The 21,893-nt window shown below is 43.2% G+C and overlaps 1 protein-coding gene across 1 annotated transcript; it reads right to left on the reverse strand.

Annotated features, from left to right (window-relative positions):
• Positions 1 to 26: 26 nt before the first annotated feature.
• LOC133973063 (mitogen-activated protein kinase-binding protein 1-like) lies at positions 27 to 21,631 on the reverse strand. The gene is made up of 33 exons (XM_062410695.1): positions 21,530 to 21,631; positions 20,014 to 20,105; positions 18,689 to 18,751; positions 18,540 to 18,597; positions 16,292 to 16,462; positions 16,064 to 16,201; positions 15,665 to 15,847; positions 14,674 to 14,834; positions 14,281 to 14,470; positions 13,459 to 13,602; positions 13,020 to 13,201; positions 12,820 to 12,911; positions 12,596 to 12,721; positions 12,371 to 12,441; positions 9,835 to 9,956; positions 9,641 to 9,716; positions 9,397 to 9,508; positions 9,168 to 9,231; positions 8,732 to 8,839; positions 8,455 to 8,615; positions 8,206 to 8,243; positions 7,277 to 7,465; positions 7,048 to 7,187; positions 6,752 to 6,891; positions 5,895 to 6,089; positions 5,655 to 5,721; positions 4,428 to 4,544; positions 3,992 to 4,167; positions 3,063 to 3,665; positions 2,883 to 2,970; positions 2,187 to 2,275; positions 1,330 to 1,415; positions 27 to 770 (listed from the first exon to the last, which is right to left on the reverse strand). The coding sequence occupies exons 1-33, from the start codon at positions 21,629 to 21,631 to the stop codon at positions 606 to 608; spliced, it is 4,509 nt and encodes a 1,502-aa protein (XP_062266679.1). The 3' UTR covers positions 27 to 605.
• Between the last annotated feature and the right edge of the window lie 262 nt (positions 21,632 to 21,893).

Genomic DNA, 21,893 nt, shown 5'->3' on the forward strand with positions numbered 1-21,893 from the left:
CCTCTAACATCCTGCTCATGAGCTTCACTTCTTTCAATGTCCCTTCTGAACATGGTCACTCCGTCACAACCCTCTGTTGTTATTAACATAAATAAAAAGATTGTTGTCCCACAAGCAGAGAGGACCTGATAATGTGACTGTCCTGCAGTCAGCACTTAAGTCTTACTCTGTAAAGTCTCTGAGTAATCGATGTGGCTGTGTAGTGATATACAACTGAACTGAATTCAGTTTTATCTGAATCAGTTTTATACCAACTATGCTCTTCATGTAACTTCCTCATTGTTCCTCTAGTGTCTCCCTCCATTGAATATCGACTCATTAAGGTTTAATATAAGTGGAAAACAAACTATGGCATCTTGAAAAATAAGGCAACATTTGTATTCATTATTTCAGTGCGTGACACTCGTGAATCCGTACCAATTTCTTCAAATATAATAACATCTCATGAGTTTGCAGTTAAAAAAGACATCTCTGTGCAAATAACAAGTGTGCAATTCACAGTGCTACTGAGAGTGCATACGTTTGTTCATGTGTTGGATAGCAGATTATTATCCAGCCTTCTCTCCACAGATTCAGCAGCAGCTCAGCGTACTGCTCCAGTCTCCCTACCCCTCCACCGCCTGGCCCTGGTCCTGGTCCTGGTTCCCCTCGCACTGGGAGGGCAGCTGAAGCACAGAGTCCAGCTCCGTCTTCACCGTGAACATGGCCTCGGACAGGAGTCTCCTCATCTCCTGTTGGTCCTCACTGGGCTGTTGGCCACTCTGTAGAACCTGGTTTAAATCAACCCATGTATGTAGGACCCAGTCAGTGAGTAAGACAGACAGTTTGGTGAAACAATCAAAGGATAAAATGATTATGAAAATCTAAAATTGTCTATACATAGGTTGCCAAGAAAATACTGTTTTTCTTACTTGCTTTACTTAATGTTTTAAGTTTGTTATAAAAATAATCAATAATAATTACAGAAATTGATATTAGAATATTAATAACAATTTCAGGCCTACAGTCAAGATGTAAAAATGTATGCGGGATAATTACAATGAATTTCTGCAGAAACGAGATGAACAAACATAACAAGAGCAGCATCCACACAAGTAACATTTTTATAACAATACATTATATGAATGTGTATAATTTAAGCAGTAAATATTTAACCTATCCATGCAATTTATAACAATGAGCCAAACATGAGAGTGACAGGTGTGTAAACATGTTAACTTTTCCTCTTAACTTTCACCATCTCTCTCGTTTCCTGTTATTTAATTTTGTCATACACACACATGCACGCACACACACACCTGGACATACAGCACAGACACACTCACTGACCGTGGTGTAGAGCATGATGGTCTTGCTCAGACTGTTGTGAAGCTCGATAGCTGTCCGCCTGCAAGTTTCCAGGGTGATAGATTGATCTGTCGAGGGAGCAGGAGAACGACTCTTTCAGGTGCAGCGCGGCATGTGGCAAATCAGTGGGTGCACACACAGTATAGACACACTATGACACACTTTAATGGAGTGCAGCAAGTGCACAGTTGATGTTGAGCGAAAGGTTCAAGAGAAACAAAAGAGATCTCTCTCACACACACACATACACACACACACACACACAATTTGGTCTTTTAGCCCCTGACATCCCCCCCTGATGTCTTTTAAGACGGCCACCCATCAAACACACTCCAATGACTGGATCATACTTCAGGAGCAAAACTGTTTTTTACGAAGCTATTTTTTCAGTCTGGTCATGATACATGGGTGTAACAAATTTCGTAAAGATCGGTTAAACCCGATGGAATTGCTGTGTTCTAGGGGGCGCTGTTGAGCCTTTTTTCCCACGCCCATTTCAAATTACTCCAGCATAAGCAAATTTTCATCAGGACTGACGCGCCCGTGAAGGTTGGTGAGTTTTCGAGTATGTTCAGGCTAAATAACATAAATGCTAATCATTTACCTGAATAGTCAGACCAAAAGCAATAGGGCCTTTGCCCAGTCGTGCTCGGGCCATAATAAACTAAAAGAGTGGACGATACAAAACAATCAAACTTCTTATTTGTAATGACAGCACTGACAAAAGGAGGGCAGACAAAAGTACACAGTGGACAAGCAGTGTGAAGAAGAGGTGCAGTGACGAAGAGAAGGGGCATTTGCAACAGGCATGTTAATAAAAGGTTTGTGGGGAGTCAGACCTGGCTGAGGGTCAGTGCTCGGTGTAGGGGCCCGTCCACGCAGCAGAGGGCACTCTTTAGCCGCAGCCACCTGTCCTGACTCAAGGGCACTGGGGGGATGAGATAAATCTGCATTAGGTACTGTATTTAAAGCAACTGTGACATGTTGAATTAGAAGAGCAAATAACAAGCAAAATTCATAATGAGCTGAATTCTGCAAATACTCAAATGTAGGGAGGTAACTTTAAAACTAAAAATAGTGAGTGGTTATTGCATACTCAAACATTATCCTCAAGTTAAGTATTGATTCGGCTAATGGTCATTGTCGCCCTGAATATAGTTTTTTTTGACTTTTTCTCTGTCTTATTTCACTGATTGTGTCTGTATGTATATGTTTCTGACATAGGATTTTGCCATCAACCTGCCAGGGACTGTGTTATAAAAACTAGTCTGTATGACAATCTGGCACATTGATATGTTGGAGTCAAATAATGTTATTTAATGTGCTTTGCCCTCTAAAACAAAGACTAGATCAAATCAGATTACAGTTACACAATATATAATTTAGTAACAAAAATCAAAATATTATCGAGTATTACGTCTAAAAAATATATAAGTGAAAGTAAAACTAAAAGTAAAGTACAAGTTTAAAATAAAATAAAGTATATTGTAAGCAAAAATATAAAGTGTAATAAACATGTAGTTAAAGTGTTTTACCTCTTAGGAACCGAGCCTCCACTCTGCTTCACTGATAGTGAACTTGGCAAAGAATGATCCAAAGTCAGAGACAGATGTCGACCTATTGCTAAAAATAACAAGATAAACACAAGGCATCAAATGTAAGAATGTAGTTCTGTGTGTATATCGAGCATTACAGGATGAGGCTGGCTGTCTTACCTTGTTTGTTTCCTGGAAAGTCACACTGGGGGTCTCTGAGGCCTCCAAACCCACTGGTGCTCGGTTTTACCTCCAGACAGAGGCTGCGTCGAGGGCTGAGAGGCTGCTTGGGCAGTGGGATGCGAGAGGGTGGAATGTTGTGGGTAAAAGTAGCAGGTGAAACTGTAGCTGTACGATGGGGAGAAGCAGGGGAGGGACTTTTTGCCAGAGGGTTCGATACGGATGACGATGAAGAGACGATGGAGGGTAAAGCAGGGATGGGAGATGAGGTGAACAGCGGGAGGTCCACCTCTATCTCCCCCGATAACCTCATGCCCTTAAGGAAGGAGGGGGAGCCAGGGGGCGTCCCAACCTGGATACCTTCCGACAGCGAGGAGGAGCGGCTGCTTTTGGCCATGGAGCTGGCTGTAGGGTTCATGTAGGAGTGCGGGGGCTTGAGTTTGGGACTCTCCCAAGGTAAGGGGGACTGGGGAGACTGGGGAGAGCCAGAGGAGGGTGAGGAAAAGTGGAAGGATGGCCTGGAGGTGTCTTGGTCCAGAAAAAGGTGCTGAGGTCTCTTGCGCAAGTCCTTTCGGTCGGTGGAGAGGACGGGGGAGTGAGGAGCTGGAGAAATAATGTTGAGGTGGAGATGAACATTCATTTATGGCTTTTATATATATATATATAAATTGTCATTTCTGGGTAATTATCAAAAGTAAAACCAACAAAAATGTTATATTTCATAGTAGGATCTCATGTTCACTAAATTATTACAGAGGTAATATTGTACTCTATTGTCTTTTTCTACCCATGGACCACAGATGCAAATGAGCTCCATGGCTAACTCTCTCTTAAAGGCTGTGTCCCGCAGGATCCCTGTAAAATACAAGTCAGCTAATAAACCAAACTCAAATATAAAGTAAGTTAAGTTAAGTGAGGATGGAACGTACCATCCGAGGCCAGGTTCTGAGTAGACTGTGATTTCATCAAACACGTGCTTCTGTCCAGCAGGAGCTGAGCTTTGGGTGGAGGAGGGTTGGACATCCTCCACAGGTGGGACCTGGACGTCTTCTTCTTTCCTGTTCTGAGGGTGGGAGGGTACTCCTTCTCTAGAGCATCGGCCCTGCTGAGACACGCCAGCTTGAAAATCACTTCTCGCACATTAATCACTCGTCACAACATAACAAAAACAAGCTAAAGTGAATATCAGTCTGTGCTTCATTTTAATGATCTGCTCTCTACCAATGAGTTCTAATCATTTATTTAAACAGACTAGCCTACAAATTGTACTTTGTGAACTTTTAATTTATAATTGATTACTCCACAAAGCAGCCCTGATCTAAGATTCAAACATCTTTCAGATCCACGTCAGTATTTCCTCCTTACTTTGGCCCCTCAGTCCAGCCAGGGGACAATGGGGTGTTGTCTTCCATGTTTCTGCTCTGACCATCATCAATCAAGGGCCGTACTTTTGACACAGGAGGCTTAGGGGAGTGTCTGCTCCTATTCAGACAGAAATCATGACAGTGTTAGAGGAGCAGATACACAATGTAATCTCGGAAGCTATGTCTACGAGCTGGTTATACTAATGCACCTGAAACAGTTCAGCCCATTAGCCTGTGGGAACCATGGCTTGTTCTTTAATGTTACTTTTTCAGATCAAACAAAGACAGAGCCACTAGTAGCTTTTAGTCTTTATATTATATTCATAGATTTGTACATTCATTTAAGAGAATAGTTGCACTGTTTGAGAAAGTATCTATGTGGACAGAGCCAGAAGACAGATATCAGCTTACAGCTAACATGGAAAAAAAAAATACCCATCAGCTCACTAGTTAACCCATTAAATCATTGAATTTTGTTTGTTGCGTGTGTACAAAAAACAAATTGTATGTCTTACAGGGGTTTAAGAATGGGCTAAGACCAGTTGCCAAGCAACCAGCAGAGACTTCATTAACTTGTGGATGGATGCTGTTATCATCGAACAGAGCCAAGCTAGCTGTTTGTCTGTGGTTCCAATCTGTAAACTGGCTGCTGGCTGAAACTTCACATTTGCTGAACTGCATTGACATGGGAGAGGCATCCATCCGCTCAGCTAACATTTGGCAGGAATATGGATAAACACATTTCTAGAAAATATTCAACCATTTCTTAAATTAAATAACATTTCACACAAGTGAATTCCAAACACTCCTGCAATGTTTCATACCAAAATTTGATTAGTTTTATTTATTTAGCGCCAAATCACAACCTGCATTACCTAAAGGCACTTCACGTAATGAGGTCAGGACCTTACAATATTAGAAGGAAATCCAAAAGTTCCCACAACGAGCAAACGCTTGGTGATGGCGGATAGAAAAAAGATCCTTTGCAATGCAATGAAAAATGCAAGTAAACATTTTACAACCTTTGGGTCATCTAAGGACCAAAAACAACCCAACAATGTTCTCTCACACAAAATAACCCAGAGAGCCTTTAACAATGTCTTTACAAACCGACAGCCGGCTGGATCAAGAGGGTACACAGATGGTTTAGCAGAGCAGTGTGCGTGAGTCCACATGGATCGGTAATTATAGCTGTGAGTCCACGCTGGTCTGAAGTGGTCAGCAGTACCTGTTATTATGTCCTCTGGCCAGGAAGCGTGAAGACATGCTGAGCCTGGGGACTCTGCTCTGCTCAGCTGTGGACAGACAGTGGACATTAAAATAAAACAAACCAAAGGATAAACGCAGACATTGGCCGAAAAAGAAGCGAAATACCCAAGAAAGATAAATCTAAAGTAGAAGGAGAACCACCAGACTAATCAATACTGTGTGTGTGGGTATTAGCACGTGTGTGTTTGCCCTGTCTGACCCGTGCTGCAGCTCTCTGCCAGTGTCTCAAAGTTCTGCTTGAGGAAGTCGTCCCGGCTGCGGTCGGCACTGTCGGTCACCGTCCTCAGAGCCTCGTCCATACTCGTCACTTCTGCCTTTTGTTTCACTTCCTCCCTCTCTTCATCGTCTTCCTCGTCGCAGCTGTCCGGGCTCAGGGACTCCACATCTGCAAAATCTGAGGACAAATAGAGATGCACGTACAAGATAATCCTTAGAAACTGCCCGTCTGAACTCTGAAGCTTATGTGGTAGAAAGTTATTATCTGAAATATTTCTATCAGAAAAAAGTCTCTGCAACTCCAGGCTCTATATGAATAATCATGGTGTCTTGTGAGATTTCTGCAGAGGTGTAAGAATTGGTATAGATGTAGCTAGAGTAAATGACGATGGAACAGAACATAGCAATAAAAATGTAAAATTTGTCTAAAATTTGTCAGTGAATATCCTCTAAGGAATCATTTACTTGCAGCCCAAATAAACCTCTTTAATCCAAAGCAAAACATCTGAAAATGTTATTCTGATAAAGTGAAGCATAGCAGAGCTAAAGAGGTTTTATTAGAGATATGTACAGGCTTAATCTGTGTCGTTTGAGATTTCTCACTTTAAAACTCATTTACTTTCTTTTTAGTAAATGTAGAGCAGGAACATCTGACAGCCACAGTCTTTTCTGATACTACCACTAGGGGGTACTAAAGTAAGAAAACTGCAAACAGAGAAATAGCTTTGAATCTTAATTTGTGGTGCTTTGTGCTGTAATTCAAGGGAAGATAAGTTATGACATGACATCTATTTAATTGTTTTACTGGGTTATTCTCCCTCTTATTGTGGTTGCCCTCACCATCCAGGACCCCATCCAGGCTGGACTCCATGTGGTCGAAGCCCAGGGAGCAGGCGCTGTCCGGGCTGCGGCTGTCCTGGCTCTCACTGCGGATCTCTCGTCCTTGCATGCTGCGGTGCTGCTCCTTCACTATGTAATCACTGACGTATGAAAACACAGAGAGGTGGAAATAACAATGAGGAGAAGAAGAGGGGCGGAGAGGGGGGAACAGCAAACTAAGAATAGAAAGGCCCTTTTGTTCTCTCTCACGGTCACTGGGATGAAAACAGTGTGTGTGCATGCAGGCAGGGATTTACCTGCCCTGAAGACTTGTGCTGTCCTCATTGTCCTCGGGGTACAACACTGGTCCATCGTTCCCCTTGATGCCCTTGGACGCGGGTGAGGACAGCCAGTCAGCATGTGGCCAGGCCTGGTGCCGCTTGGATCTCTCCTCCAACTGCAGCAGCAAATGAGGAAAGGTGACTTAGTGCAGCAGAGCAATTACACACATACCTCTTTCTTTTCCTCCTGTAGGTGCATGCACACCTCGGGATCCAGCAGACTGGACGTGCTCTGTCTCACTGGGCCGGGGGGGCTTTTCTTGTGAGATAAGCTCTCCAGCTGCCTCAGGTCCAGCATGGATTTGACCATCAGCTCCAGAGTACCCATACGATGAGACCATTGCCGGCGAGGACGCTTGACAGGGTCCGGGGCGACCTGGTTGGTGACTGCATGCTGTGAATGAGACAGGAGACCATGACCTTTGTTGTTATAAGACAGGGCTGAAATATATCGCACAGAGGTTCGGGAAAATTAAAATGAAAGTTTGAATTAATTAATGTCTGTTTTTCACAAGATGAGGGTATGTGGTGTACCGTATAGTGCCATAAATTGAACTGCGTATTTCAGTATGAATATCATATCACTCTTAAAGACCTCCACCCCCAGCACATCACAGAGGGATTCATTTCATGTTTGGGGGAGATAAGCTTGAGATCCTTAAGCCACTTCAGTCCTCCTAAAGTCTTTAGAAAGACATGGTACTCATCAGCAGTCCAGGCTGTATTAAAAATATTCTGTATATATTTTATATATATTTATACTCAATACTATGCACTTTTCATAAAACAATTAAGCAGGGATGGAGTCAAGGATGAGTTGTGTATTGTGAATTATTGTGATTAACATGGAATGACAATTAAATGCCCTGGCACACACACACACACACACACACACACACACACACACACACACACACAAACACACACACACACACACACATGGAGGACATTTCATTGACTTTTATTGATTCCCTGGAGACTTGCTTTAACCTTACTTTTTCTCTGAAAGATAATGATGGAGTAATTTAGAATTTATAAAAACAATACTATACACATTTAATACTTTTAACATGCATCCAAAGTTGATCTTATTTATACTGCAAACATTTTTTTTCATTGAATATAAGCACCTACCTTTGACTGCCCCCACTCATGTCCTTCATCTGAGCCTCCTGATGTATGGAAATGCACAATCATTAAAAGTTATGAACAATGATTACACCATGATGCAATTGTTATGCCTGAATTTGTACAGAGGTTAAATAACAGTACAGAAGGGCGTGTGCTCACAAACACGGTTGTAAGAGTACATTCCTCTACTCAGTGCTACACCCTGATTCTAATTCCCTTTATAAACATTTGGATTAAAGTCTCAGACCGTACCTGTGTCCTCCTCGTCAAGGCTGCTGTCAGAGGAAGCGGTAGTTGCGGTGTCTTCAGGGTCATTGGGGTCAGCAGCGTCCTCCACCCCGTCCTCCCCCTCCGGCTCATGGTCACTGTCTGAGGACATGGTGCCCAGAGTGGGGGCGCTGTACACCTCCCGCCTGGAGGAACACAATCGGGGGGCCGGATAAAAAAATTGTTTAAAGTGGAACCTGGATGATCATTACAAAACAAACGTGGTCAATCAAAAGGCCTCAATGGCGGCGTGAGTCGTCACCTGAGGCTGGTGGTGGCGGGCGGCGTGTTTGGGTTTGGTCTGAGTTGGAAGAGCCGCTCCCTCATGCTGATTGTCAGCTCAGGAGCCAGTCGCCACACAAAGATACAGCTGGGAGATAAAAGCATTCAGGCATTAAAAATTCAGCATTTCATTTCAGCTGCACCATTGAGGAAACTGTCTGCAAACACATTTCCTCCCTCATTTCCTTCTGCAGCAGAGGTTGTGGATGATATTAATTTGGGTGCTGCTGTCATCCTGGGTACAGTCTTATTCTACAGCACTGAAATTGTTCATACTTATGCATCTTATCATTGTCACAGCTCTCATTTGAAATATATCACTAATGCTATTCTTTTTCAGAATTATCACATTATTCCAGCTATCAACTCGATTTTCGGGATTTTCCAGAATAGCTAGACACAATGCTGTCTCTCACCTGTCACCTGACACAGAAATCAAATGCTTGCAGTCGTTGGTAAACTTCATCCCTGTGACAATCTCTGCAAAAAAACAAAGTTAAGGCTGGTTAGTTATTTTATTGCCCCCGGCTGTGTCGGGCGCTGCATCCTATTCCCTGCTGCTATGAAATGTGTAATTTACTCTGCTCAGCTTGGCTGCATGAATTGTGTGTGTTTGTTTGTGTGTGTGTGTGTGTGTTCTGTTACCAGAGTGTCCAAACATGGTGGCGACACACTCCCCTGTGTTGAAGTCAAAGATGCTGATGTTTTTATCGGAGCAGCTCGTGGCCACGTATTGACCTGAGGGATCGATCTGCACCTGCGGATACAAACACATTCTATAGTCTATGAACTGTGCATGTTTTTGTGTGCGTGCGTGTGTGTCTGTGTGTGAGTGTGTGTGTGTGTGAATGTGTCTGAGAGAGGAGTGGAAAGTGGAGAAAGATGTTACCCTAAGCAGACTGCCATCTTCACTCAGCGATCCTTTATAGAGCTTCTTCTGCTTGCCACTGCTGATGTTGAAAATCCTGCAGGCAGGCGGGAAAGAAAACTCAAATATATTTACAAAAAAAACTTCTTATGAGATGCATTTCCAGTTGCTATAACCTCCCTGTCCTTCATGCATCCCCATGCACACACACTCACCGGATGCAGCGATCTTGGCAGCCGGCAGCAGCGTACTTGCAGGTAGGGTCTACACCCATGTCGTACAGCGTGGCCTTGCTCACCATATGGTGGGAGCGCCTGAACTCTGTCCCTCTGTCCGTCTGCAGAACAAAGAGAAACACTGTCAGGTCTGTGCAGAGGAGGAGAGAGGCTGCAGATTCAGCATCAGAAGAAAAGATGCAAATGAAACATAAAGAGAGTGGGATGTTAAAACAAATGAAGGCAAGAATGACAATTCCACCAAGTCCCAACAGTCCACTTGTGAAACCACATTTGAATTTACTAGATCTAGATTTTTATGTGGGTCTGCGCCACATTTCACAAAAGCAAAAAAATGTTGACCCTAACCATGATGCGGATGGGCACCATCAGTTACTGGGTTCTCTCCGGAACCATAAGAAACCCTTCCACCAATTTTCATGCAATCCAACCTCGCTCATGAAAACAACCTCCTTGGTGGAGGTCAATAGAGACGTAATAATCTGTTCCTCCACTCTGTCACTGAACGACCCCCCCCCCCCCCCCCCCCCAGTCACCTCCAGTGTCTACATCCATCTCAATCAGATCCACATGATCTCTACATCCTGTTGACCAGCATCAGTATCAAGGGTTATCCTTATGTCACATGGTAAAATAGATTCTCATTTACATCTCAGGCATTCCTCTTTATTGTGCACGTGCAAATCCAAAACTTCACATGGTTGGATCATTTCAAATACACATGCCACGTATGAAGTTGATAAGATGAATGGTTCTTGATGTATGAGTTCCACATACAGACAGGAACTTCTGGAATTTGGGCCCAATTAGAGTTTTTATTCTAATTTCTTTAATTTAGCACATGTATTGAATACAAAGAAGGCTGACATAACCTCTGCATTATCTAAAAAGTTCAGAGGTTAGTTGGAATAAATACTAATATATGTATCGTATTACTTAGAAGTAAGAATATACACATTGATGTAGTTGTTTTACTGCTTTCAAATGGATTTGGAGGAATGAATATGCTTGACAATGACCAACTGTGAGATCAAATAATAAAATCATTTCTGAAGTTTGTGCAATGGAGACTCCCATTAGGAGTCCTTGAGAAATCACAGCACCGATGATGCTCACTCATGTTTTGTCGAGAGCACAGGACTGTCACAGAGAGTTATTTACATGAGTTGTCTCTAAGTGTATGGATGCTGAGGAGAGGTTCTGCTCCAACACTAATAAGCCACTGTTTATTGTGCTCTGCAAATCTTAATGTGCACTGACCTGAATTCTGTCTTAAGTTTAAGAAGATTGTTGTAACTTATGCAAGACGAATCAAACAGAAAAATACCACAGTGACCCGGGGAGAGAAAGCGGCATGACGTCTCCTTTATTGCTTTAGTTATACAACTTGTACTGCAGATGGTCTCTATGTGGTACATGCTGTAAAGTTTTTTTAAATTTACAAAAAGAGGCTACATGGGTTGTGTAACTCTTGTGCTGCACAGTGAGAACTCGCTTGGACAAGAAAGCAGCAAAGAATACTGAACCTAGATGAGCTCCTCGCTGTGTCTGTTATGGTCAGAGAGAAAAACCACAGAAAGGAGGCTGTTTTTTCATTGCTGTTTGACTGTCTGCTACAGCTTCTATTTCACTGAAGCTTGGTGGACAGGTGCCATATAGTCCAAAATAAAACGCAATTTGATTTATAGGTCCAAGATTGTCTTTAACACTGTGTGTTGTGTTTCAACATTTCATTAATTTCCCAGTGATTAATTCATGTGTTTTTATATCCATATTTAGAGGACTGGATTTTATAAGTATTTGCAATATGGTGCGGATCCAAATCCAAACCTAAATCTAGCGATTCATTAAATGTGGATTCATAAGAGGACTGCTGGGACTTAGCGGAGGTATGCGGTTCACTGAGTGCTATTCTAGTTCGTCTGTTTGTTAGTTAGCAGGATTACTCAAAAGCCAATGAACCATTTTCCATTAAATTCGGTGGAGGGATGGGGCATGACCCAGAGAAGACCCAGAGAAGAACCCATTAAATGTCTGAGCAGATACAGATTAACGGTCGGATCCGGGAATTTCTTTGCACTTTCTTTAGCACAGTAAAATAGGGTGTTTGCCTTGATGACTCATGTAACCCTACTGGAGTTTCCCTCTCTACCAAAATGAAACAATGAATCCGGAGAAACCAGGAATCTGACAGTGATATTAAAATTGCTGCAAGCCTCAAATTACTTTTTGCTTTTTAAGTGATGTGAGATAATGAGATTATGTAAATATTTTTTGATAAATAGCATATTATTACTGTAGTTTATTTGACATACCTCTGACAAGACCCCTTTTTGAAATCACATTTAAATTCACAAGATCCAGAGTTCTATTTGGATCTGCACCAAACACATACAAATATCAATCTTCTAAATGTGCCAGATTGAACTGATCTGGCACATCTACAGCATACTCCACATGTCACAAGACACAGATTTGACTGTTGAGATCTGATAAACTGAATCCTGTGTCCTACCTTGTGTGCAGTCCGGACGTAGATGCTCTTGTCTGCTCCACAGCTGATCATCCTCACCTTGTTCTCGTTGGCTGAGGAACAAAAATAATTAATTGCAGGCCAACGTCAGTCAGGTTTAGTCAGTGGGCCTTAAAAAATACAAGCAGCCAAATAAAAGAGGGAGATGAAAACGAGTATTAAGGAAAGATTAGCTGTCGGATGTTGACAGAGTCTCGTGGGGCTCACCAGCGAAGCGGACGGCTGTTATGGATGAAGAGTGCTCGTCGAGCGTCTGCACCAGACTGTAGTCATCCTCAGCATCCAACACATGGATCAGACGGTCCCTGCTCGCTGTGGCCAACAGCTTCAGACCTGACCGGGAGAATTCTATTAAAGCTAATATCGTGCACTCGGCCAATGCACAGTTACTCTCAATACATTGTGTAGCACAGACACGGGAAGACACTGACCTGTTTCTGGGCTGCTGTACTCCAGACAGATTATTTCAGCATCATGGGCCTCCACCTTCAGGATCTCCTCCATGCTGCTGAGGTCATGAACCCTTCAGACAACACACACACACACACTTTTTAAAAACATTTTCAAACGTTACCTGTCTGTCATTATCAGTCAAACTCTGAAAAAAGTCTGTTGTCTAAATCTGTCCCACCTCAGAATGCCGTTGCGGTCTCCAGAAGCCAGGTGTTTGCCATCTGGACTGACACAGATAGTCCTGATGCCTGTCCTGCTTTCTGTCGCCTGTCCATCCCCTAATTTATCTGCATTCGTCACACAGTCTGCATCCAGTAATGCTGCAGTGTTTCCATCTGCATAGATTATATTCAAGAGATCCTGCAAAGCAGTAATGGAGAGAGAAATAACTCATCATGGAGCTCTGCTTGGGAGGACCAGCGAGGACCTGGATGGGCTTCAGTGTGTGGCAGCCCACACCCTATAGAACTCTGTCTCTCTGGCAGAGGTCCGTAATACTCCCCAATATAACCATCATCATCATTATCATCATCATCATCACAGAGAAAATATACACTCACGAGATTTAATTTCTTTTGTATGACATGAGGACATGCAGATATTAATGCCAAACTCACCCTGCTGAGGATGTTCTGGAAATGAGCACGTGTCTGAGACCAGTCGTCTATGCGCCACAGCCTGATGGTGTTATCAGCCGAGCAGCTGAGGAAGGCGCCCGATGACAAACCAGCCGCCACTTCCCCGGGAACATCGGGGAAAATCTGACGAGGAAAATCAGAGAAGATGGAATATAAACTACAGGAAGCTGAACGTGTTGAAAAAAACATGCTGTAATATACTTTTACAGTCACAATGGAGCATTGGCATAAGCGATCTAACAAAAGACTATGCACCAGCATTTATTGCCTATTATGAGCAAGTTAAAACGTAAAACATCTATAAATACAAAATTAATATAACTGATTCAATGTAAATTTTAATTTTAATCTAATAATTAAAATTAGATTTACATTTTACATTTACTACACTAACAACTAAATTTAAATCCAAGAAGAAGTGCGCTGGAAGTTGTTGGAAAGGGATCACTTGCGATGGTTTATGGGATGAGTTGTTTTTTTACTCTTAAAACAATTATATACCCAGTCTTGTTTCTTTGTTCTAAAATGTTCTATTACTTTTGCTCCGAATCAAAAGCTGAACATGCTTCCTCTCGTAGCTGGCCAATCTACCTCAAGGCTTAATACTCTCTTAATAAGGATTTTCTGGAACGTCAGTGGAGAGAATTAGTGGGATATTTACTTCTGGAACCAGAGCCGGGTCCCGGATATTGATCAATCCCCCCCGTTTCCCAGAGTCAACAACCTAATCAATAACCAACATCCAAACTATTGAGCCAGGATCTGTCTGCATGTGTCGTTCATTTCCTCTTGGATGTTTACCTCCAGGTCCCAGACACAAGCAGCATGGAACAGGGCAGAGTGCACCTTCCCAACTCTGCTCACATCTCTCACATCCCACACATACAGGCTGTGGTCATTATACACACAGCTGAGCCAGTGGCCGAGGGGGTCGTAGGTCACCGCGATGGCTGCTGGGTAACGGTCATCTGCCTTGGTGGAAAAAAGGTGGCTGGTGGAAGAGAGAAAAGGTTGTTCAAAGATCATGGAATAACAATATCAGATATTTCCTTTTGAAACATCAATAAGGGAGGGCTTAGGACTGTGAAATGGTGCAGCTGGAGACAGGAAGCGCTATAAATAGAGAGCGTTTGATCCCGCAGTGGATCGCTGCCAAGGATTGGCCGCGTGTGTGGCTCCTGAGCTCTTCCTCACCTGGCCTGGGTGATGGCCGAGACGTCAGCGCGGAGGGGGTGCGGCCGGGGCAACGTGCAGACAAAGTGCAGGTCGGCAGGGCTGAAGGCTCGCACCAATCCGTCAGCGCAGCCACAGAAGATCAGATCCTCGGACAGGGACAGAGACTGGGCCATACTCGTCTGCAGTGCATCACACACAAAAGAAGACACATCAGATCGATTTAGACAATCTGTTATTTACAGGTAACCACTGAGGAGCAGGGAAATCTGTCCAGAGTAAAGTGAGAAGTGTGAACTGAGGATTTTAGTAACAATCAGCAGGACACGGAGTAATAAGTTGCAGTTTGTGGAGATTTACACATTTAACCCCCCCAATAATAATAATTTATCTTAGGTGCATTCCACAGGAGTCCTGCCTGTCCCTCATAATAAAGGTCCAAGTGGAACATATCCTGTCCTTGGTCCTAATCTGTGTTTGATCCTCCGACAGAAGGCAGGAGCAGCGGCCACGCGCCTTCAACCTCACCTCCTAATGAAACACCACAGCTGGACACTGACCATACACATGACTGGTACAGAGCTGTGATGGATACGTACAGCGACATCCTCTCTCCATAACCCTCCATTATAGTCGAGATGAACTCCTCCCCCCAAAAAAACAGAGAGGGTCACAGGTGAGGGATCACACGTGAGGGATCCCTCTCCAAGGATGGACAGACATGCAGTAGATGTTGTGTGTATATCAACAAAAATAACAATATTTTCAACTCTCATTAGAAGGGAGTGTCTAACATAAATGGAGAGGTGTATCAAGCTTGAGAGACAAGTTGTACTAAAGCAATGGTGCCTATTGACTTTCTCACAGAGAGACAAACACTTTGATTAATCAGTGTTGTGTATCAGCAAAGATAATGTTTCTTTGGTGGATGTAGTGACCATAGCCCAATCATTACCATCCCATTACTGTCTTTACAAAAACAGGACCAGTATCTAAACCACATGTCACTCACCTGCAGGTCCACCCACTTGTCCAGCATCCTCTTGCCGTTGAACTCGCACAGCAGGCCGGAGGAGGTGATGCAGAAGGTGGAGTCCCACTTAGAGCCCCGCCCACAGGCCACATCACAGAAGAAGTTGTTCCGCAGCTCTCCCAGCAGCGCCGAGCGGCCCAGCAGCGGGACGGGAGCACTGGCCTGAACGCCACAGAAGGAGGAGGGTTAGCAGAGGTAACACTGTTAATGCACAGAGCTTTCCTAACATAGACGGTACATAAAGATGGACAGACTTCTACAAAATCACTCATAAAACACAATATTCTCTTTTATAGACAGAACAAAACATGGTCCGGGAGGATATAGCCCATATTTCTGTTGTGATCAAATATTTTTGGTTTTATGTTACTTCAGTACCTTGCTGGCCTTGCAGTGATCCAGATACCAGAACTTGACGTGTCTGTTCCCCACAGTCACAAAGTAGGAGCTGTCCTCAGAGAAAGACACACTCGTCACTTTACTCGACACCTTGTTGGCTGCGACAACGACGTCTTTCTACAAGAGAACACACACACATCAATACATGTGACAGTTACACAGATGTTGAGAGGAGCTGGCTGTGAGCTTAAAGGGAGCTTGAAGTACCTTCCACGCCCACACGTTCACCAGCATGTCATGTTGGTTTCCCACGCTGACAATGTATTTACTGTTGGGGGAGACGGCCACGCACGAGACGCCATATTTGTGCTCCTGGAGCGCCGCCACCTGTCGTCGCTCGGCCACGTCCCACAGTCTCACTGCCGGCAGGTGACCACTCTGGGGAAATGGAGATTTGATCATCAGTGAAGAAGGAGCTTATCGTGTGTTTCCATTACATCTCTTAAAGGTGGTGTATGATGATTTTTACTTTTTTCTTTCCTATAGTGTGTCAGTGTTTGTGTATGTAAAAGCTCTGCAAAGTTAAAGAGTCCAAAGTCCATGATAAAGGGAAACAAAAAACACAGCCCCATCAATACTGCTGCTGCCGATACTTCCTGTGAATCTGATGCCATCACAATGACCCACATTAGCATAATGCTCACCTAGCAGCTAGTTAGGCACGCCCCCAAACAAAGACATGTAAAGCGAGCACATGGGCCGACACCTTCTACTCATGATGGAAGCAGTCGACAACAGAGTGGGGCCAGCTGGCCAATATAAGCAGTCTTGGCTTAAAGAGTCAGGAGTGAAAACCAAGCATTTCAGACAGAGGCTGAAAAGAGGAGCTGCAGCATTTGACAGTGTGACGTTTTTACAGCTCGTAAACATTTTCAATTCATAATTTAAAGTTAAATTATGAACCTATAAACATAATATGTCACTTTTAAGTCACATGTTCATGTACATTGGGATTTAATTTCTAATTTAACGTTGTCAACCTTTTGTAGATATTTCTTGTTTTTACCACATCAGCCAAGCATTTGGACAACTTTTTTGCAATATTAAGAAGGTTTTTCTGGTGTTTCCACACAGTTTATTATGTGCATACACCACAGGTAGAACCCAACTGATTAACTATGGAGGTGCAGGTCAATAGTTAAAAAGTAATAACACAAATTGAAATAATAAACCTGAATATGTTCATGCTATGGCTCCTTTAAATCCTCTGCAGCAGGATGTAGGCAGCAGTCACCTGTCACTGCAGTCCATCCAGCTTTCTGAGAGATTATCCTCTCTGTCCTCTGACCTCTGCTCACTGCACTTGTCCCTCAACCTGCTCACATTATTCTCCTCTCAAGGATCACAAGGTCAGCAGGCTATTTGTGTCGCATCTTTTTTTAATATGGTGGAACGACCTCTCCAAGGTCAGGTACTACTGGAGAGGAAAGGCAGCCTGGAGGAGGCTGGAAATGGATACCGCTCAACTAAAGGCAGCGCAGCTTCCAATAGGAACAGACAGTAAGAGAGAATAAAGAAAGAAAGATGTCTGCTCTCAGCCAGCCCTTTATGTAAATGAGCCACTGTTTGGTTTCTTATCAGGTCATTCAGGAATATCTTAAACCATTCTCCTCTTGCAGGAAAATCCTTGAGGGGAGCTGAGAGGCTCAGAGCCTTGATCACACAAATACACCACCAGTCAGAAGAACCACACCAATTCTTGCAGAGGAATAAGATACATTCAACATTTGCAATTGGCCAGTAAATGAGAACAATAAACAGCAAAAACACCTCCTCAGACACTGAGGTCAATCAATCAATCAAATTTGATTTGTATAGCCCATATTTACAAATCACAATTTGTCTCATAGGGCTTAACAGGGTGTGACATCCTCCACCCTTAACCCTCAACCCTGAGGAGAGCTTGTCCTCTGCGTTTTTGTTTTTTGGTCTCTGCCGTCATGGCAAGTGCAGCGTGCTTATCCACTTACATAGAGAAGTCCTTCATCGGCTTTGATTCACGGAAGGGAGGGAGGATTAAGAAAGCATGTTGTGTGGAATCACATTCTGTAACTCCAACACAGTGGATCAGGACGCTTTGATGACAAGACAATTTATCCCCTTGTGTTCATTCGCATTGCAGACAAAAGCCAGATGTTGGCAGGTGTTAGTAGGTTTTTTTACCAGTAGAAAAGGCGGTTAAAAGTAAAGTTCAAGTTCAAACGTCTACCACCATCCCAGGCACAGGTCCTTGTTAGGGGGTTTTCAGCCACGGTATTGCTGCAGTTTCCCGTATATCATCGATAATGGAAGGAGTTCAAGGAGTTCCCCAAAAAAAAAATCACCTGTTCTCGGGGGTCCCCTCTCAACTCGGGCAATTGGCTACTTTGCCCACCCTGTCTCAAGGAAGGGAGAGTTTGATCCAGCACTATGAGCGAACGCATAGTAAAACATTTTGACATGTTAGAAGACTCACCTCTCCTGTGACCAGGTACTTGCCATCAGGGGAGAAGGATAGAGCTGTGATGGCCTTTCTGTGTGTGTGAGAGAGAGAGAGAGAGGCTTATGTTCTGCTCGACTGGGACTTTACACAGTGTAACGTGTGTGACTGTATCTTTGACTCACCTTGAAGTGTTGATTATGTGGTGCTGTCTGTTCCTTTTGGGGTTCAGTAGCACAACCACACAACTACATGTGGGGAGGTCAGAAGATATATGAATCCATGTTAATATTTCAGTTGGAACAGGTTAAAAAAAATCCGTAACGTTATATATATATTGAGGTTAGTATTATTATAAAGGGAAATCTTTCATTGTGTTCTTAGGAAATGCAAACACTTTTCCACGCCTGAGTAGAAAATAACAGATTATTAAAGTTGATTGAACGCACACTGCATGGTACAGATTGTACACTGTGAACTTAGAGACATTTAAGCTCTGCTGTTTGCACAGGAATCCAGACAGCATTACTGAACCAGAAGCTAATCTGTACACAAGTAAACCAGAGTTTACATGTTTACCATAGGATTCAAGTTGGAAATAGACACTCATTCCTGTGTTTATTCTTCTGTTGACACATTTAATAATAGTTTTTATTCACTAATGAAGTGTGCTTGAGTTAATTAATATTACAAACACGGCTGCAAAGGCAGGTCAAAGAAGGCTGAATGTTAATTAGAAGCATTTATGGACTTTAAAGCAAAGTAGCAAAACTCAGATCACATTATGTGGAAGTATCATTGAGCAGGATCCTGTCTGCTCCTACTCTTTATGCTGAGATAGGAACCAATGGTTATAGCCTCAAACTTACAGGCAGACATGAGAGCGTCTGATGATATGAATGTTTCAGAGGAAAAAGTAATGTCTTCCTTATTGGCAACACCTTGTGATTTTACAATCATTATTGAGTTATTAATTTCATAATCAAATAGATGAGTGGCGGAAAATGCACAGATGAATGAATCATGGTAGAATGAATGACCTTTCCTGACACGCTAATAAAGTAAACGACTCTAATTCTCCTCTGTATTCCAGTCGCTGAACGTCTTAAAGAATTAACACATTGTTGCGACACAAAAGAGGCTCAGGGCTCAGTTCTCTGGCCTTTAGGGACCCACCCTGCTTGTTCTGAAATCCTCACCCTGGTGGTGCTGCAGCTCCGAGGCCCCACGGGCATCTTGAGTGTCAGTGTTTGCACAGAAAGAATAAAAACTACACAGTGCTTTGTAGATCAGTGTATCACTGACTATCAGAGGAACACTTCCTGAGGAGAGGATAATAAACTGCTGTGGAGCTTCTCTGATGAGACGGCCCACAGAGCTCTCTTCCTCAGTTCCTCTGAGATAACACACACACGGATATTTGTGTACTAAACATCTGTGTGAGGTAGATATGATAAAGCTGTGTTGATAGGTCAAAGGTCAGATGTTTAGATAATGATCGGCCTCTTACCCAGCAGGGTAGGCCACTAGCCCAGAGTGGGGGTCACAGGCCAAACCACTGTTTCCTGAAGCAGTGACGCCCAGAACCTTCTCTAACGTCACCTGTGGAGAAACAAAGCAGCAAAACACACATTCACTATACCATTTAGCATATTTTATATATATTTTCAGTGAGAGATGAGAGTAGAGCTGGTTGACATTGGGATAATTGAAAGGCAGCAGGGATGTGCCTAAGCAGCTTCGTCGAGGAGAGAAAGACAGAAATAGACAGCTGCTGTGTGCTGTTGTGTTGTGCAAAGATGATTAGCTTCATGTTACCTGCTTAAATCAAACCACTCAGTAACATCTCCAAAACTCTGCCTTCCCCCGTATCTCTCTACTTGTGTCTCTAATAGTGTCCGGGTATAAATAACCATTGATGTGTCAGGTTGCTGATGTGTCGGTTGCTGGTGTGAGCAGACCTGCTCAGGCACTTTGGTTAATGCTGACTTATTCTCCCTATGATAAACAAAAACAAGTGTCGGACAAACAGGCTAAACACGCTGGCAAGATTCACGTGCAGCAGGGGGCATCTCCTTGGTTCCAAACTGAAGCTTTGGTCCGAAATAGTCGAGCGGCCCGATTCAGGAGGTCGGTGGTTCAATTCCCAGCTCCTCTGGTCTACATGCCGAAGTGCCCTTTAGGAAGATCCCGACCCCTTAATTTCTTCCGCAACTGCTCCGTCAGTGGGTGACACCAAACAACAAAGCGAAGCATATAGAGGCACTGTACGAATGTGTGTGAATGGTGGAATGGGACTTTGCTATTTAATATGAGCAGCGCATGTATAAACATGAATTCCATTTGAAATATTAATATCATTATTTCTCCCTTTTTTGTAGAGTAAGAAAGTAAATGGCGAGTTTAACGTTGCAGTCAAACAGAGGATGCCACAGCCAGCTTGGCATGACATGTCTGTGTGTGGATTTATAAAGCAACTGTTTAGTGTCTTTGATTCTTTTGGAGCCACAAATGAATGTACCTGTAACACAGTCAAACTAGTGTGAGCTTGTAGTTTCTACATTGCTCGTATATCATAAATGAATAGTTTTTCTCTATACCTCTTTCTAAATAGACAACTTTTATTATAGGCTGCATCTGAGAACACATTTGGAGTTTTCTCAATAGTAAGTTATCGTTCATAAATGTTTAATAATGTTGTGAACAAATGGTTTTTAGTCCAATCATCTCATGTCAATTATCTTTTACTAAGTTGTTCCTGGTGAAAGCTGTTCTCGTTAATGTCTCATATGATTCATAGATATGATTTGATTGCCATCAATAAGGCCATTAGCTTTATCTTTAGGAGGCCTGATTAGATGTTTTCCCTCTAAAGCTGCATGTAAGTAAAGTTGTTCAGTTATACTGTTGAATGTAGCAGGAGATTTGATTCTACAAATAAATGAGACGCCCATTTCGTTAATACTCATTAAAGAAGTGTGCGTGTGTGTGAGTGTGTGTGTGTGTGTGTGGGTGTAGATACGCGCCTTGCTGCTGATGTTTTCTCTCCTGTTCTTCTTTTGCTTAATTGAGGGAGAGCGCAGCAAATTCCTGAGGCGACTTCTGATCGTGAATCCATCTCCTGGCATGTTGTCTGCAGACTTCCACCTCGAACACACTCTCACACACAAGCACAAACACAGCTGACCGTCCACTGAGACAGATCCACCACCAGAGGAGGAAGTTAGTGAGCGTGCGTAATGATCCTCCAAACCCTCCACGAGAAAACGATCTGTTGATCTCTTTACGGAGTTGGACACTTCTGTCGGGACATGAGGACACTGATCGCTGTTCTCTTCTCCTGCAGCTTCTCTCTGCTAATCCTCTGGACTGCTGCTGCTGGCTGCTGGA

The sequence above is a fragment of the Platichthys flesus genome, chromosome 18 (assembly GCF_949316205.1).
Source record: "Platichthys flesus chromosome 18, fPlaFle2.1, whole genome shotgun sequence".
In the NCBI taxonomy this organism is placed as follows: Eukaryota; Metazoa; Chordata; class Actinopteri; order Pleuronectiformes; family Pleuronectidae; genus Platichthys; species Platichthys flesus.